Genomic DNA, 16,573 nt, shown 5'->3' on the forward strand with positions numbered 1-16,573 from the left:
TGACGCAGCTCACAGGAGTCAGCGCACCGCCCCTGCTGCCGCCGCTCCAGCTGTTCGCACCGCTGTCCGCCTGCTGTTCCCCCCGCTGCTCGCCGCCTGCTCTCCGCCGCCGCCCGTCGCCGCCCGCCTGCCCTCATTTCCAATGCAGCAGCGACCATGACAGGCATCGCCGCTGCTTCTTTCTTTTCCAACGCTTGCAGGTTCGGGGGCTGCGGACAACACTTCGACTCTCTGACCGAGCTCATCGTGCACATCGAGGACAGCCACATCGGTAAGAAGAGCCGCCGCCGCCGGGAAGTAGCTACCGAGCGCCGCAGCCCGCAATGGCCGTGGTGGTGGGGGGGTTCGTGGTTAGCAGCAGCACAAGTGGCTAAGTTAGCGAGCTAGCAAGTTACTTCCTGCGTCCTGGCAACCCTGTTGCTAGGTGTGGTGTTGGCTGTTGATGTTTCCATGTAGGCTGCTAGTTGATACAGTTTCTGTTCACCGACTGCGTTTCCGCTATCACCGCTGCTGTATCCCAGTTTAGTAGGTATCCCACCGACAGAGACCGAGCCGAAACATCGACAGGTAAACCGGACAGAGCTGCGCTGGTAGCGGCGTCGTGAGCTGAGGTCGTGAGTTAAAGTTGCATTCTGCACAAGCCAATGAAGATACACTGATTAGAGATCAAGTTATTTCATCAGGAAGACAGTTAATGTACAGGCTGCTACTGACTTCTCCATCCAAGTTACTGTTTATTATTATTATTTATTATTATTATTATTTTTTTTACATGTTTGTTTACCACGTGAAGGAGTCAAGATTTCACCTGGATAGATCAAACATTCAGGCGATTCCCTTATAATGATTAAGTTGAGGACAGGCTGTTTGATCTTGTACCTAGTTGGTCCATTTGTTGTATTTATTAGTTATTAGATGTCTTTTTTGTCACTGAAGTTGCAGGGAATTCACAGTCTATCCACATACCTACAGCACATTTTTAGAATAAGTTATTAATCTTATATTAGTTTGCTACCGTTTTTAAAAAGATTTGAAAAAAAAAGAAAAGAAAGAAGACCACATTAGATATGCCCCCTCCCTTTTTACTGATGTATATCATGAAAAACTGTATTAAAATGACATACTGGTATGTCACAATTGACTTCTAACTGCCTCATGTTTACAATATACGATATTATAATGAGTATTAATTGAATTAGAATTTGGTGGTGTTTGTTTTGTGGCAGTAATGGGTTTCCATACAACACAAAATTGACCACATAATTAGAGTTAGATTATAGTTGCCATACTTTACACATAATCAATAGATATAGAGCCAACATTATTCCCCAATTGGTGTTCGGGAAAAACCTCACAGAAAAGAAAATAGTAGCTTGACGTTGTTTCGTCTGTCCAGTCAATGAGGGCAGCCCAGTAATGAGTTCAGTGCAGGGATGTTCACTTGATTAATTCTTATTAATGGATGGAATTAATTATGGCGGACACTGTTGGGACACTCCATTAGAGACTCTGTTGCTTACCCGAGTGATGTCTACATTTGGACTCTGACTTTTACTTTATGACTAAGACTATAACAAGTCTGACATGGCCAAAAAAGTAATAACATTTTATTATAGTTATATTTTATTATATTTAAGCCATTCCCAGTCCCACATGAATGTTGGTCCGACAACACAGCTTGTCACATGCTAAACACCGCCCTCAGTGCTCACTAAGTACTAGCAGCTCAGAAGATGCTGGCTGGCTCCTTTACTGCACTTCCACCACAATCAACAGCGCCACCCCTAGTTGATGTGCGGCAAAACAATAACAATCACTTTCTGTATACATATTGACAAGTCACAATGGATGAAGCTATTAAAACATTGATTTATTAAACATTTTTCTGGCAAAATTTCAGACTAATGTCTAAGTAATATGTGTGACATATGATAGTCAATTCCAGATGTTGCCCATTTAATCAGAGCACCCCTAAAATATGTTTGAATGAAATTTAGAGGAGCATCTTCCAAGTGTTAAGAAGAGACATGTAACTAGATTTATGTTCACACAAGGTGGTCTATAATATGTCACCTTGGTGCAGAGTTAAAAAGTTATTTTTACTTGCACTGATATGTAAAAGTCATGATGAAATTGTCAAAAGGGTTTTAATTTCGTTTCCAAGTTGTTGTCTGTTATTCATTGCAAATATTCACCTTTATCTCTATATAAATGATCAGAACACAGATCGGTATATATGTTTTCGTCATTGTTTTGGTCCTTTTTGGTTTGGTTAAATTACTGCAGTGTATTTAATCAAGTCAGTCATCAACTATAATTAATTAAGTTTAATCATAAACCTTACATAATCTCTTATAAATGTTTTCTGTTAAGTTCTAAAGCTTTTGTGTCTTTGAACTGATTCTGGTCTAGAAAAAGCGGACCCCTCCTCACAGTGTGACTGTCTTTTAGCTCGTACATCTGTTTCCTAATCTAATATTTCAGACTGTTATGATTGAAGCTGACAAGGCCCAGCTGCCTCAGTTGTTCTTGTTTGTTGCTTGACTGGCTTTAATATCCTCTGCCCTCTGATTGTGTGCTGAGCATGTGTCCGAGGTGTGAGCCTTAGAAAAAAATGCTTCCAAATGACTTATTGGGGAATAATGAAGCAATTAGTTGGCCCAGGGTGGAAAAACTTTGTTGCCCCCCTCCTTTGTCCACTGGCCTGTGCCCACTCCGAGGAGTGCGAAATCTTGCGCGTTGTGCCAAGTGCCTGTGAAGCATAATTACAGAGAGAGTGCTTGATTTGGCCTGTCTTCCTCCTCATCTGGTGGCCTGCTGCTTAAAGCACATTCTCCTTTGTAATTAGGCGCCTGGAAAACAAGCACACATTCTTGTCCCTGTTTTTCCCCCCCAGTCCTCCTGCTGGTCACGGCTCTGAACATGGGGTGGCGCTGCTCTGCTGTGGGTTGACGGAGCTGGTCTGTACAATAAGAGATAACAGTCACACACTAAAGTCATAATATTAACACAGCTTACAAGTAAGCAGCCAAAGGACATTGTGTTGATAAATAAACACAATGAAATAGAGAATTTTTCAGGTCTTAAGCAAAATGACTGATCCTGTCGAGAGTGCTTCTCATACACAGGTGTATTGTACTCTATTGTCACACTGTACATTAGCAAGATAAGATGGTGACTCACAGTCAGGTAAATTGTCCCAGGGTCTGTGATGAGATGTCAATTTAAAATGCACATTTACAGAGACAGCATGGCGCTGAAAGAGGGATCATTTTCCCAAGAGTTAGTTGGCATCTTTAAAAAAAAAGAAAAGAAAAGAGAGTAAAATAAAATTCAATGAGTCATACAGAGTTGTAGCTCTTGTTTCTCTCACCATCACGACAGCAGATTGAAGTAATATGAGTGTTGGGTGGTCCAAATTCAGCTAACTTTAAGAGAACAGAAGCTAATGAGGCAAAGAAGACACCGGCTAGAGCAGAGGAAAGCTTTAACACGTAGTCAGAGTCATGTTGTTAAACCTGTAGGATCTCCTCAATGGTCTGGTGTTCTTGTGTGGCATATAAAACTACAGTGAGTACTGCACACTGAGCTACTGAAATGTTTACTTTGTCACCAAGTGACCAGGCCACTGTAGACCAGAAGCAAATAGCAGCCATGTTATTTAGACCTGTGAGTATAAGTATGTGTATACCGCTGGGTCCAGGCTCAGCAACAATGGGTCTGTTTGTTGCCAATCCTCACTGGAGGCTCATTTAGAAGATTTTAGTATGCACCCCCAAATCTGGAAGTAATAAATTTGGGAAGCAGTAACTAGTTTCCTGATCTGTGCACCTGGTGGACCTAATTACATTTCCCCATTCCTGACACCAGTGCTCCTGTTCCTGTGCGACGATTGCAACATGAGGAGCTGGTGTTCCAGATGAAGCATTTCATACAGGAGATAATGTGCAGCCCCGTGTCAACATTACATAACATAGATGTGGAATCTGATACAGAACAAATGGGATATTTTCTGCTGAAATGTGTTTTTACTGTTCTGGTTCAGTGCTGATGGTATTGTCCAATGTCAAATCAAATGCTGCTAATTGGAGCGGATTCTCCTTTACTACAGCTACTTAAATCAGTCTGTAAACGATAAATTGAACCTAAAGTTTTTCAGTGAACGATCATGTTTCATGTTGTCTGCATTTAAAGGCATTTTGTGTCCCACAAATTCTAAGACTTTTGTAAATTAGTGATATTTCATGCAAATATTAATAATCAGTTGAAGCAACGTTGGTGTTGCTATGAGTCATATTCGAAGATGGTAAAAACTGGATATCTCTTTAAAAGAAAACACCGGTAATTATGTTGAAAATGCATATTTATTCTTTCCTTCTCTTTTTCTTTATGTGTAGAAGTATTTTGAGATCTGTGACAAGTACAAATTAATAATGTAAATAAGTCAGCAACTATTTTAATACTCATTCAATTGTGTCAGTCCTTATTTTGTAAAACTGCCAAACATTCATAAAGTCCACAGTTTCCATTGTGAGACATAGTAACCTTTGGGTTTTTGGACTCTTGTTGAAATCAAAGAAATAATTTGAAGTGATCTTAAGATCAGAGGAATTCCCATCTTTGGACATTTTGTACCGACAATGATCACAAACTGAATTTGATTATTAGTTGCGACCCCAAGTCCAGTGCAATGGACGGCAGTGAATGAGTGTATTGTGTTTATATCTGCGTTTGTATGAATGTGTCTTTGTCGTTCTGTGTATAAATTAGTGCGTGTGTATATTTTTAAGTCGTACGTATTTACAATAGATCATTTTAACCAGCCCGTGTTTTTTCAGTAACCTGCAAAGGCAGCTTACACATGGAGCTTGACTCTGTTTCATTTCCTCCTTAGAGGTCACATCGTAATGAATTACCTGTGCCACCACTCCTGGTAATGTCCCCTGCTGCTCAGTGCTGCCATAAACATGTCACCATAATGCTCACCACTCCGCTCTACCCCACAGTGCATTTGGCCATGAGGGTGGATGGGTGAGCCAGACGCTGGTGGAAATGAGAGAGGGAGCTGTGTGTCTGGTCTGTGTGCACGTGTGTGTGTGTGTGTATGTGTGAGACAGAGAGAGGGTCGTGGAGGGCGTTATGAGGGGGCAGCAGGCGTCACTTCCCCTGTTGCCTTAGGAAGGTTTGTTGTGTGATCGTCTTTTGGTTTCCTGTTGAAGGCCGTCACAGGGACCCTAATGAGAACATGCTATTGCATCATGTTTTCTGCTCTGAGATACTGCAGCCACTGACTCATTCAGTATAAGCTCCCTTTCACATGCTTTACACATAGCAGATACAAACTTAACTAGAGTACTAATCAGAACGTCACATTAAAGCTAATCAGCTTTGTCGAAACATGTTTAAAATTGCACTGCATTTCAAAAATCTAGTGGAAAATTCTTGGTGGAAACTTGACCTATTTCTAAAACTGGGTGTAGTTTCACTATCTGTTTTTAATTACTGCAACTGTTTGTTTTTTGCAAGATGTGCAAAAAAAAAAAAAAAAAAAGCAGCAGCCGTTTACTTTTTTTCTGACTTTTTCATCTCTTTTGCCAAGAGAGAACTTGTTATAAGCTGCAATTTATAGAAAATTGAATTTTCTGAAAATGGAAATCTTGTGAGGTTGAAAAAGCTGAGTATATGAATGAAAGACAAATACGAAGAGTCTTAATAGACATTAAATGTTCTAAACCAGGTGTCTATATTTTTTTTCTGTTCCCAAACCATGTATGTCAATAATCTGTGAGGTTCATAGGAGCTCATTGTTTGCCACTGGAAATGGAGATGGTGAACAAAAAGCCTTTTTTGTTTCTCTGAAGGCTTCAAATAGTCGGCCACCAAAGTGGACCACCTGTGTAGTTTGATTAGAGCGGTTCCCATCTCTACTTAAGGCGCCTTCGTCCTGGTCCTTGACTGCTGGTGGCCCCAGAAGAATAGCAGAGGTTACGGGGGACTGGCCCCTGCAGGCCTCCTGCTCCCCAGTCCCCACCTGAGGTGTGTGTGATTTACAGTGTGTGGGAACAGACTGATCCACTGCCGTTTGAGCGGTCTGCGAGCAGGCCGCCATTCCACTCCTGGAGGCTCATTAGGGATCTTAGGAAGGATTTCTGGTGCACTCACTCACGCACACACATACCAACACACAGAGCTCAGAATAGTCTCTGCACTGCCTGCTGGGCTGGCAGGGGAATAGTGCCATTATGAATGTGTCTTTCCTACTTGGTATTTCCATGACTTTTGCTGGAGAGTGGAGAGAGGTGTGCTGTCCCTCTCACCGGGGATAAATCCACCGTTAATGAAACACTTGCTTACGACTGAGGCCTTGAGAGGAACCTCTTGAGCCTTAAGGCGCTGAGGTTTGAGCCGCTCTACCTGCCAGTACCATAAAACTCTGCCACTATTTTATCGTCAACTGAGTGGCTTGGCTTCAAGCGCAGAGTCGATGCCCTGTGTCTTTTGACACCCTAAGTGAGGCCGACATCGGTTTGTTGACTTAGATTTCTGTTGGACCTCTAAAATGTGCGCTGTCTCGCTGTACACTCAAATGTGGTTTCTGTTTGAGTTTATCTGGTCAGCATCACCGTTCACCTTTTTCATGACAGAATTAGGCTGGTAGCTGACACTTCAAATACAGCGCGCAGTCTGTGCTGCGTGTTTTCCTTCATGCCTGGCTATGTGTGCACACGTGTGTCTGCATTTTAAATTTATACACCAAATTGGTGTCTTTCAAACAGTTCAACAAACAAATATCCAACTTGTATTTACTTGACTCAGCATTTGAAGTTATCGAACAAGTTCAGTGCCTTATGTATCAGACAGACTTCTCCACGCAACAGCTAGAAAACAGTCTCTCAATACTAAACAACAATTGCTGATAGTCTGTGGTATGAACAGCTGGCACTCAAAAGGGACTGAGGTCTAACAATCTGATCTATTCTTGTCCACGCACCAGAGTGTTTGACATCAAGTTTCTATTTAAAACAGTCAACAGTCTCAGAGGGTAAAACCAAAAATCTAATCAGTTCCTGTTTGGCACAAGGTCTCTCTGTCCAGCATGAAAATTAATGGAAATCTGCTTTTAGTTTTTATGTTCCAAGCAAACAAACAAACAGGAGTGAAAGCCCAAAGCTGTGGAAGTAATAATAGAGTATGACTCAGAGTTTTATTACAGCCTGACAAAGGTGTTGCTTGCCCCTTTAACCAAGAAAACTTTAATTACACTATTTCCATATGTTTTAAATAATTGCCAGTCATTTTTAAATTAAATAAAGTAGAGCTGGGCTGTTTCTTGACTCGCTTAATATACCAAGTTTGTTAAAGCTGTCCTGTAGCCATTGTGCTATGAAAAAATAAAGCATAATTTAAAATTTAATGTCACAAATAGCTTCGGGCATTAGTGTTTATGTGTGTAAATGGGACTGGGGATGGAAAAAAACCCCGATTTTTTTTTACCACTTGGGGGTAGCAGTCTTTCACAGCTCTGTCAGAGGCAGACAGGGAGGCTCAGCTGGGAAGTGGTAGACACTGTTGTTTTATGGGGCATCTCTCTTCTCCCACATGGACGGCAGCGGGAGAAGGGTGTTTGAAGTCAGGCCCGCTTCACCTCAGGGTGTGGGGATTGGCTATTGTTGTACATTTGGCACCGCTGAGCAAGATGAATGTCTGGAGCACAGCATGGGAAAACGCAGTATGTGTCAAGTGTGGTCATGTATGAGCAATGTGGTGTCTGCAGAGCGAGCACCTTTTCAAAAAGAGCAATGGGAATTTAAAGTTTAAAAAAAAAAAGAGAGAGAGAGAGAGAGAGGGCACTTGGGATGTTCTGCCTTGATGTGTGATTAAATATGATTTAAATAAAGGTAACATTGCAGGGCTGCCAGGCTTTAGATCAGAGATGTCAAACTCAATTTAGTTCAGGGGCCACAAACAGCACAATTTAATCTCAAGTGGGCCGGACCAGTAAAAAAATAGCATAATAACCTTTAAATATATCTAAAAAAAACTGAAATTTTCCTCTGTTTTGGTACATTAATAAGATGTTTTACAGTTACTGAACTATCCTTTTACAAAACATATTATGAACCACCTGAAATTTCTTGATAAAAACATGTGCAATTTCAAATTTTCGCACTTGACAAATTCATCCTGAGGGCCGGATTGGACCCTCTGCAGGGCCGGTTCTGGCCCACGGGCCGCATGTTTGACACCCCTGCTTTAGATGGATGCACCTCTGTGCAGGAAATAAGTCAAGAAACAAGTATCAGCCTGAAACTCATGGATCTTCTCCAGCATCACTTTACTCAGCAGTGACTGTAGTCTAGACAGTGGTGCATGACATCATGTTGAAACAAATTGTACACCACGCAATATCCTGCCTTTTAATTACTTTCACTAGATAGTTTTTATTAGTCTTTATTCTTGTAGTCAGCTGAGTGTGCAATATTCCTCACATTCGAGGAGATGAAAAAAGGCTTTGCTTAATAAATAATGTAGGAGGTCTTGTGAAGCAGGGTTTGCTATGTTTCATCTTCCAGGCGGCAAAATGACAAGTGTAGTAGAGAGAGACACATTGAAATTTCCATCATTTTATATGCTACATTTAGTTTTGTAAAGCTACAGGGGTATGACATTATCTACTATCTAGTGGTACATTATTTGTCTAATCCCTCTCCTCTCTGTGTCTCTCGCCTGTTCAGATACAGACCCTCGACTTTTGGAGAAGCAGGAGCAGCAGCAGCCGACATATGTTGCCCTCAGCTACATCAACAGGTAAAGATAACAACAGCTGGATTTTCACTCATAGTAGTAGTTATTAAATTTTGACTAAATCGACTTCATAAATGGCCTAAAATCGAACATAATTGTGACATTATTGTTATAAGTACTTGGCCCTGTAAAGATTTATCTACAAAAGTCCTCTACATCAGTGAGTATTACTACTGTGTCCCATGTAGAGCTCCTATGAGGTTTTACCAGCAGATTCAGATGTCATCTGGTGGATTGCTTAGATGAATTGCCTCAGTATTTGGTGGCTGGGTTTTTTTTTATTGCACTGGGTTCATCCCAGTCGTCTTTGATATGGTGCTTGAATAGTGGTGTTTAAAAGCCTTATGCAACAAACCAATGAAGTAGAAGTTCTGCCACTGTCTCCATGCCTTCACAAACACATCTTGATGTGGTTATTGCTTAATTTGTTAATTCCACTTTAGCAGTAACAATGTCTATGTTAACATTTCATTTTTATGATACACATTTACCAAAGACTTTACTATCCATCATAAACCCTGGTGGATGTGTTTTTTTTCAATGGGAATGGAGCCAGTGATACTTTTTTCCGAGCACGTGTTCTGCAGTAGCAAACTTTTAATGCTGGAGCTTTCTAAACATCAGGGCAGGCCACTGAAGGAGGTGAGCCTCTTTTCATGGAAAGGATCGCACAAACCCTGACCAGACTTATATCCCACAATGCTCTAGGTTCATGACAGATGCTGCACGGCGAGAACACGATGCCCTGAAGAAGAAGGTGCAGCCCAAGCTGTCTCTTTCTCTGACAGGCAGTCTGTCTCGCAGCAGTGTTTCCACGCCACCCCGCCATACCAGTGGAAACCTCACCCCCCCAGTCACCCCACCCATCACTCCTTCCTCTTCCTTCCGCAGCAGCACGCCTACAGGTAACTATCCCGATTCCTGAGCACAGCCGCACTCCAGTCAGACATCGGGGATTTCATTTGTAGTGGAACACACACCGAACAAGTGGCAGCAGGAAGGAGATTGACTTTCCATCCCTGACGTCCTTTTTCAAGGCACCGTGACAGTAAAATGTCCACTCAGTGGGTAGAGCAGGCGCCCCATATGCAGAGGCTACAGTCAGCTCGGTTTGAATCCTGCATCGGGCGGCCCTTTACTGCATGTCATTCCCCCTCTCTCTGCCTCCCCATTTCCTCTCTCTCAACTGTCAAATAAAGACCAAAAAAGCCCCAAAAATATAAAAAAACAAAACAAAAAAACAAGGTCCACTCTGCTGAGGATAGTCTAAATCTCTGCCAGCTTGCAAAGTGCTCTGACCGTCTTATAGAATAGATCCGGGTACAGAAAGAGTGACATCCGCTTCAGAGATCAAATCGAACAGTCGAAAAGCAAGCAAGGTTGCTCAGCAGAAAGCACATCATGTCTTTTTGTCCCTTTACTCATCTCTAGAATAATAATATAGGCAGTATATTTCCAGATGTAATGGTTTAACATCCTGAACTGAAACTGAAATCATTCTGCTGATCCCTTGCATGGCTTTGTGTGACATTTTACTCTTAAATTGTTGTGCAACATTTAACAGTAAAATGTTGAATATTATCACTTACTACAGATGAATGCTGGGCTTGAGAAAACATCTTTGTTACACAGCTACAGAGAATCAGGGACAGCTCTCACAGTCCAACTAGCTTGTCTAATTCACTCCAGTGTACATTACATAACATGTTTTTTCCCATGTGCTCATGTCCCTGTTTTGTAAAGTATGCCGTTTTTTGGCATAACATTGTGGATTAATTGATAAAAAACTATTGCAGTTCATTGACCCCCGAGACCTCAATGAAATGAGTAAATTCTTTCCCACGATTGGCATGTTTCAGTCTTGACAAAAGCATGGGCACTGTAACACATGAATTAGAGATTGTGGGAACGTTGCCCAAAAACACGCTGAGAAAGGTCCGAGCTTCTCAGCCTGAAGGCTCAAAGGCCACAGATGAGTCATGAAGAGTGAATAAATCAGAGCTTCTCGGGGACCAGCGTCTGTGATCCCATGTCTGGGTATTGACGCCCCCCAAGTCATTTACAATTCGATTTTTTCTGTCTTTGACCCTCCCGCAGGTAGTGAGTGTGATGAAGAGGAGGTAGACTTTGAAGAGTCTGACAGCGACGAATCGTGGACCACAGAGAGCGCCATCAGCTCCGAGTCCATCCTCAGCTCCATGTGTATGAACGGAGGAGATGAGAAGCCTTTTGCCTGCCCTGTCCCAGGCTGTAAAAAGAGATACAAGGTAGGTTCAATGTCCTCATGGAATACACTCTATAGCTTCAACGCAAATTAACAGTGTGAAATATTTTTACTATACAAGAGGAGGACCTGGGAATTTTGTGGTTTCGAGGTGTGAGGTACGCAAAAAATGGATTCCCTGCTGTGAACAATGGAAAACGGGCCCTTGGCTGAGCAGTTCAACATACATACATACATCTAGTCCACTTCAGTGTTGTGGGGTTTTACAGGATTTTCCATTTACATCTGGTGTGGCGGTTGGAATAAATTATGTGCAGACTGAGAAAATTGCATCGCTGACGTGAATGACAGGGTTATGGGCGATGACTTAGTCTGAGGGACCAACAGGCAGCGTTGGGAATCTGTTGAGAGCCAGAACAAGAACCAGAACATTTTACTTCAGCTCTCCACACTCTCATGTAGACTGGTGAACACTTTTTGTCCAAATACATATACTATATATAATGATATTGCAGACAATAATATTGTTCCAAGTTTGGCAGCATTTTGGGAAGGCCCTATCCATCTCGTCATATCAATGCACCAAGCCAGGTGTATAAATAAAGGTTTAGTAGAGGTTTTCTAAAGTGTGATGTGGAGGAACCTCACTTAATATAACCCTAAACTTTTTTCTCCTTCGTCTTTAAATCATTTTTGGCCATTTCATGACTTTATGTGATAGAACCAGGGAATACAGACAGGAGTAGGGGAAGACATGCTGCAAAAGAGCTGGGAGTCAAATCGGCAACGTGCTGCTTAGGACATATGAGCACATGTCCAAAGAATTTCGTCCCCCTACAGTTGTAGAGTGTAATTCCCTATACTGGAATACTATACTGTTGTAAATAGAGGCTGCAAATTGATCCCTACTCATTTCAGGATTTCAAGATACTTTATCAGGGGTGCAAACTCATCAGGGGTAAAAAAGGTGACAAGATACCGCCCCCCTAGGGGGGTCCGGGGGCATGCTCCCCCGGGAAATTTTTAAAAAAACCAACTTTAAAGGTGAATTTATAGTCAATTTTAGCATGAGACTAGGGTCCAGATTTACTCATGTTTGCACAGCTTTTGCTCCTGTTAAACCTGCACAATCTGTCTCTCTGGTTTTGAAACATGTGAAGAGGGTCTTCAGCCTATGCAGGTTTAGCATGAGCAAAAGCTGTGCAAAACTTAGAGAATCTGTCCCTCGATGTCCATCAGATGAACCTTGCAAACCTTGCCTTCAAACTAAATAAAATTTAATACAGACTGATTGGTTCATTGTGAAACATTTATTTATTGATGTAGCTGTAGCCTAAATGTGTTTTCTGTTCCGAGGCAGCGCTGCTCTTTCTGTCCAATAACACACATGAAGCTTAAAAATGCCATAGGCTACATAAAACATATTAAGCGGCAATATGTATTTAAAAGATGTTCAAGCAAACGGTTCGGTTCACGATTTTGTGGTCATGGTTTTCGGTTCGATTTGGTATACTTTGATCGTTGGGAAAATCAATCATGTCTTGTATATATATTCAGGTTAAAACTGAAAGAATGAGGCAGTCTGACATCTGATATTGTGACAGTCTGAGGTTAAAAGTAGGTGAGATTCTGGCTGCAAGAGAGGAGACATTAAAGTTCCAACATGTTTTAATTTATTGGGCAAAGAAAGTTATCTAACAAATGCTAAGAACAATTAGATATTCACTGAAATATATAACCTATATTTATTAATTGTGGTTCTTACAAAAATTATATCTTATAAAATATAAAAGCTAAAATGTCTCTTAAAGCTCTGCCCCTTTAATTAGTGCATACAAAATAATTTAACTTTAGCCTACTACTTTCACAACCACATTATTTACCAGCAACATAAAGTGAAACAGAGGCAGAGGTGTCACTGCCACTGTCAGTCAACCTCCTCCTCCTGCTGCACAGGTCGCGCTGGAGCTAATAAATGCTAAACGCGCTAATCGCTAATTGGTCGCGATCGTTATCATCACACACACGCGGTCCCATACAGCACAACACTGCTGGCGCATCTTCTAGCTCCGACTCTTTCACTCACCATGCTCACAAACGTTTCCAGTGCCCAGCTGATACGCTGCTCTGCTTCTTCTGCTTGTTTACCCATAGCAGCCATGCTACAAGGCAGATTATTTCTTAGCACAGGCATGATGTCGCACTGTACAGCCCTGGGTTTACCGCTGGCTGGTTAAACTCTTTATTAATGTTGGTCTCATTGATTAAATCTAACAACTGTGGCAGTCGCGTTAGTTAGTTAGTCTGTATGAAAAGTGAAGCTTCAGGTGTGGATTGTTGACAGAAGAGGAGCGCTTCCACCACTTGTTGTCATCCAGATAAGGTGCACGCGCCTTAAAGAGACAGGTGCATTGCCTCGCCTCTCCTCGACCTCGCCACGCCGAATACCCCCCCCCCCTTCAAAAATGTTTTTATTGCGGATTTACACGAATCACACAAATGACCCATTTGGGATCCAAAACGGCGAATTTCGCCGAAAGGTGACAAGTTTGCACCCCTGTTTATTGTCATTGTGCTGGTGAAACAACACAACATAATTGAGTTTTGGCAACAAAAATCCATCCACATAGAGTAGCAGCATTTGCAGAAATAAATTATGTGATGTCTTAGTTGCTAAGTGTATTAAAATAACCGTAAGATTAAGTGTATTAAAATAACCTTAAAATAGTCCATAAATAATAAGTTAAAAAATAGTATAGAGAGAATATATTATTGCACGGCCTATTGCATATTCCTGGAAGCTAAAGCTTAAGAAGTCAGTCCACCGCCTGCAGGGGGAAAAAAAAAACAGTTTCTGGTCCTGAGTCTGCTGGGGGGGGGGGGAATGTAGAAGAGTGACTGTCCTGGGTGGGTTGGGTCTCTGAGGATGCTTTTTGCACGTCTCTGTAGGCGAGTTGAGTGGATGTTTGGGTAGAGGAGACCTGATGATCCCTTGTGCTGTTTTTATTTGCTCAGACTGTAGCAGTGCAGCTGGAAATACCACACTGTACAGCAGTATGACAGGATGGATTCAGTGGTAAAAGTTCATCATCAGCTGTTCAGCTGCATGCTGTGTGGTGACAGTGCACACATGCATTTATTGATGAACTAAAGCCTACAAATATAACAAGATGGCGAGTTGGGTGTTGGTGTTGCATCTTTGTTTTTTTCTCTGAGCTCTTGGATTCACCCTTGTCTGCTCCCTCACTGGGCCACTGTCCCAATAACGTCTTCTTAGCTCTCTTCAACATCTGTGTGACGTTGCTGCAAAGTCATGCATGTTCTCATGAGATGATGCTGTGCAAGCAACCAAAGTTAGACAGTTCAATACCAGGCCAGCGGGGCGCACTTTGTGAATAGCACTGGTGCCAGTCTCCCTTGTACAAATCAATGAAAGGTCATACTATAATTTTAGGTAAAATAAAAAATGTAGTGTTGCTTTAACACAACCCCATTTAACACCTTTGGCAGGATCAAAAGCAGGTTGAGACCCCTGCCTTCCCACCTAACACCTGTACCTGATCTCTACAGATTTCAAGGTCTTGTGGAAATCCTTTACAGAAACATGGAGGCTAAAAGAGCAGCATGTTAACACTAAGCAGTAACATGTGGATGTCATTTTTTGAGTGTCCACATACTTTTGGCCATGTAGTCCAGTTGTGCCGAGCTCAACCGTCGCTACATCTGCCACTCAACACGCTCCGCTCTGTGATTTTTTTTACATTGATCCGCTGACTTTCTATTGTCTTCGTTACAGAATGTGAATGGGATCAAGTATCACGCCAAGAACGGCCACCGAACCCAGATAAGGGTGCGCAAACCCTTCAAGTGCCGGTGTGGGAAGAGCTACAAAACATCTCAGGGTCTCCGCCACCACACCATTAACTTCCACCCTCCCGTCTCCACTGACATCATCCGCAAGATGCAGCAGTGAAGACGGAGCGAGTGACCAGCGCTCACCTCCCGACCATCTGAACACCATCATCATCACCAGCAACGGCTGTTTCTCTCCACCTCAAACCCCCGCGCCCCTACCTTCTCCTTCACTCTCTTTGCGATGACACTATTTTTGATTGCATGGTATAAGTGTATTATTATTCATCTTTAATTTTTATTCAGAATATTGAGTCTTTATGTAGTTCACAGTTTTGTATTTTGCACATTTGAGTTATCATCATTCGAGTTTTTTTTTTTTTTTTTTTGATATAATATGATGCTTGTTGACGATGAGGGCTGCCCACACCAAGTCACGAGTAGCCTTGCATGTACAGTAGGTCATCCTGCTTCAAAGGCAGTGTGAAGCCAGTCGATACTAAGGAAATATATTTAAATGTGTTTGTTGAAGGCGGGCGGCACCATTTCCTTACCTCTACTTCACATGAGCCACAAAATGTGACAGGGGCTGATAATGACAACGATCAGAATGTTTGGTGTTAACAGGAGAAATCCAACCTGAAAACTTTTGTATATGTTTCGTTCTCTTATCAGGTTCAATGTTGTTGATAATCAGCAGTTGGATTTAGTTACTGTCCTTTCATATCACAAGTATTACACACCCTTTTCTTCATCTGTTTTCCTGCAAACAGTGTGTTGAACACCAAAGGACCATCTCAGGTGACGTTTGAAAGCATTTCAGCACCACAATCCTGCCCAAGTGTTCTGATCGTATTTACCGCGTTCACTTGGATCATGGGAAGTCTTTGTTCCCAGTGGTCATAATCACTTTCCAAAAAGACGTAAGCAGTTGTCCCTGCTATTTAACAGTGGGGGATTAAAGCACTTTTTCTAACAAGTTGCCAACAAATTAGCTTTTTTTTTTGCCAATATCTTGTTTCTGGTGTACGTACAGTAGCAACCGAAACGAGGCTAAAGGCCTTCAGAGCAGATGTGCAAGTTCTACATTGCTCCGAGGGAAGACATACACCAAACCTCCAGTGTTTTCCAGTATTGAGATTTCTTTATGTACAGTAGTTGCCTTGAATTGTGAACCATTCCAATCAGTACAAATCTTTTATATGGCTTAATTTCGACAGTCCAGACTATTTACGCTGAATTCACGCAGCTCCAGTTCAGACTGTCTGCTGTTCAACCACTCTTATGAAACCACGTTGATTGTCCTTGTCATGGAATGGGAGAAAAAAAAAAGAGAGGGCCAGCATTAGTTCTGTATTTCAGCACATTTACAGAAGAAACATGTGGCTTCTACTTTGTGCCATAATAATGTCGGTCATCCCCGAAATGAAATAATGAACTGCAGATGAGAAGATGCCACAGAAATTTCTCAACAATGAGCCATTAGGTAACATCTCCACTGCATGGATGTTAGTGTAAAGGAACTATTGTGACAGTATTGTACTGCCAGTATGGAGGAAAAGTCTTTGATATAGTGTACAGTGAATGTATTGTCATGTGTTTAAGTGCATTAAATTATATTTTCATATGTTTCTGGAGTTAGAGAAAAACCCCAATCATATAACATGTATGAAAAGGCAAAACCAGAGGTTG

The 16,573-nt window shown here is 41.9% G+C and overlaps 1 protein-coding gene across 1 annotated transcript; it reads left to right on the plus strand.

Moving 5' to 3' along the window:
• Positions 1 to 9: 9 nt before the first annotated feature.
• Positions 10 to 16,530, plus strand: jazf1b (JAZF zinc finger 1b). Its single transcript, XM_085801987.1, has 5 exons — positions 10 to 271; positions 8,736 to 8,808; positions 9,514 to 9,710; positions 10,903 to 11,072; positions 14,826 to 16,530. The coding sequence occupies exons 1-5, from the start codon at positions 157 to 159 to the stop codon at positions 15,000 to 15,002; spliced, it is 732 nt and encodes a 243-aa protein (XP_085658113.1). The 5' UTR covers positions 10 to 156; the 3' UTR covers positions 15,003 to 16,530.
• Positions 16,531 to 16,573: the final 43 nt, after the last annotated feature.

The sequence above is a fragment of the Trachurus japonicus genome, chromosome 16 (genome assembly GCF_045865225.1).
Source record: "Trachurus japonicus isolate A0001 chromosome 16, Traja_1.0".
In the NCBI taxonomy this organism is placed as follows: Eukaryota; Metazoa; Chordata; class Actinopteri; order Carangiformes; family Carangidae; genus Trachurus; species Trachurus japonicus.

Bases quoted from the DNA above. Each gene is read 5' to 3' on its own strand.
- jazf1b (XM_085801987.1), top strand. From the start codon at position 157: ATGACAGGCATCGCCGCTGCTTCTTTCTTTTCCAACGCTTGCAGGTTC. The intron at 9,711-10,902 runs GTAACTATCCCG...ACCCTCCCGCAG, and splicing joins CCGCAGCAGCACGCCTACAG to GTAGTGAGTGTGATGAAGAG. The intron at 11,073-14,825 runs GTAGGTTCAATG...TCTTCGTTACAG, and splicing joins GCTGTAAAAAGAGATACAAG to AATGTGAATGGGATCAAGTA.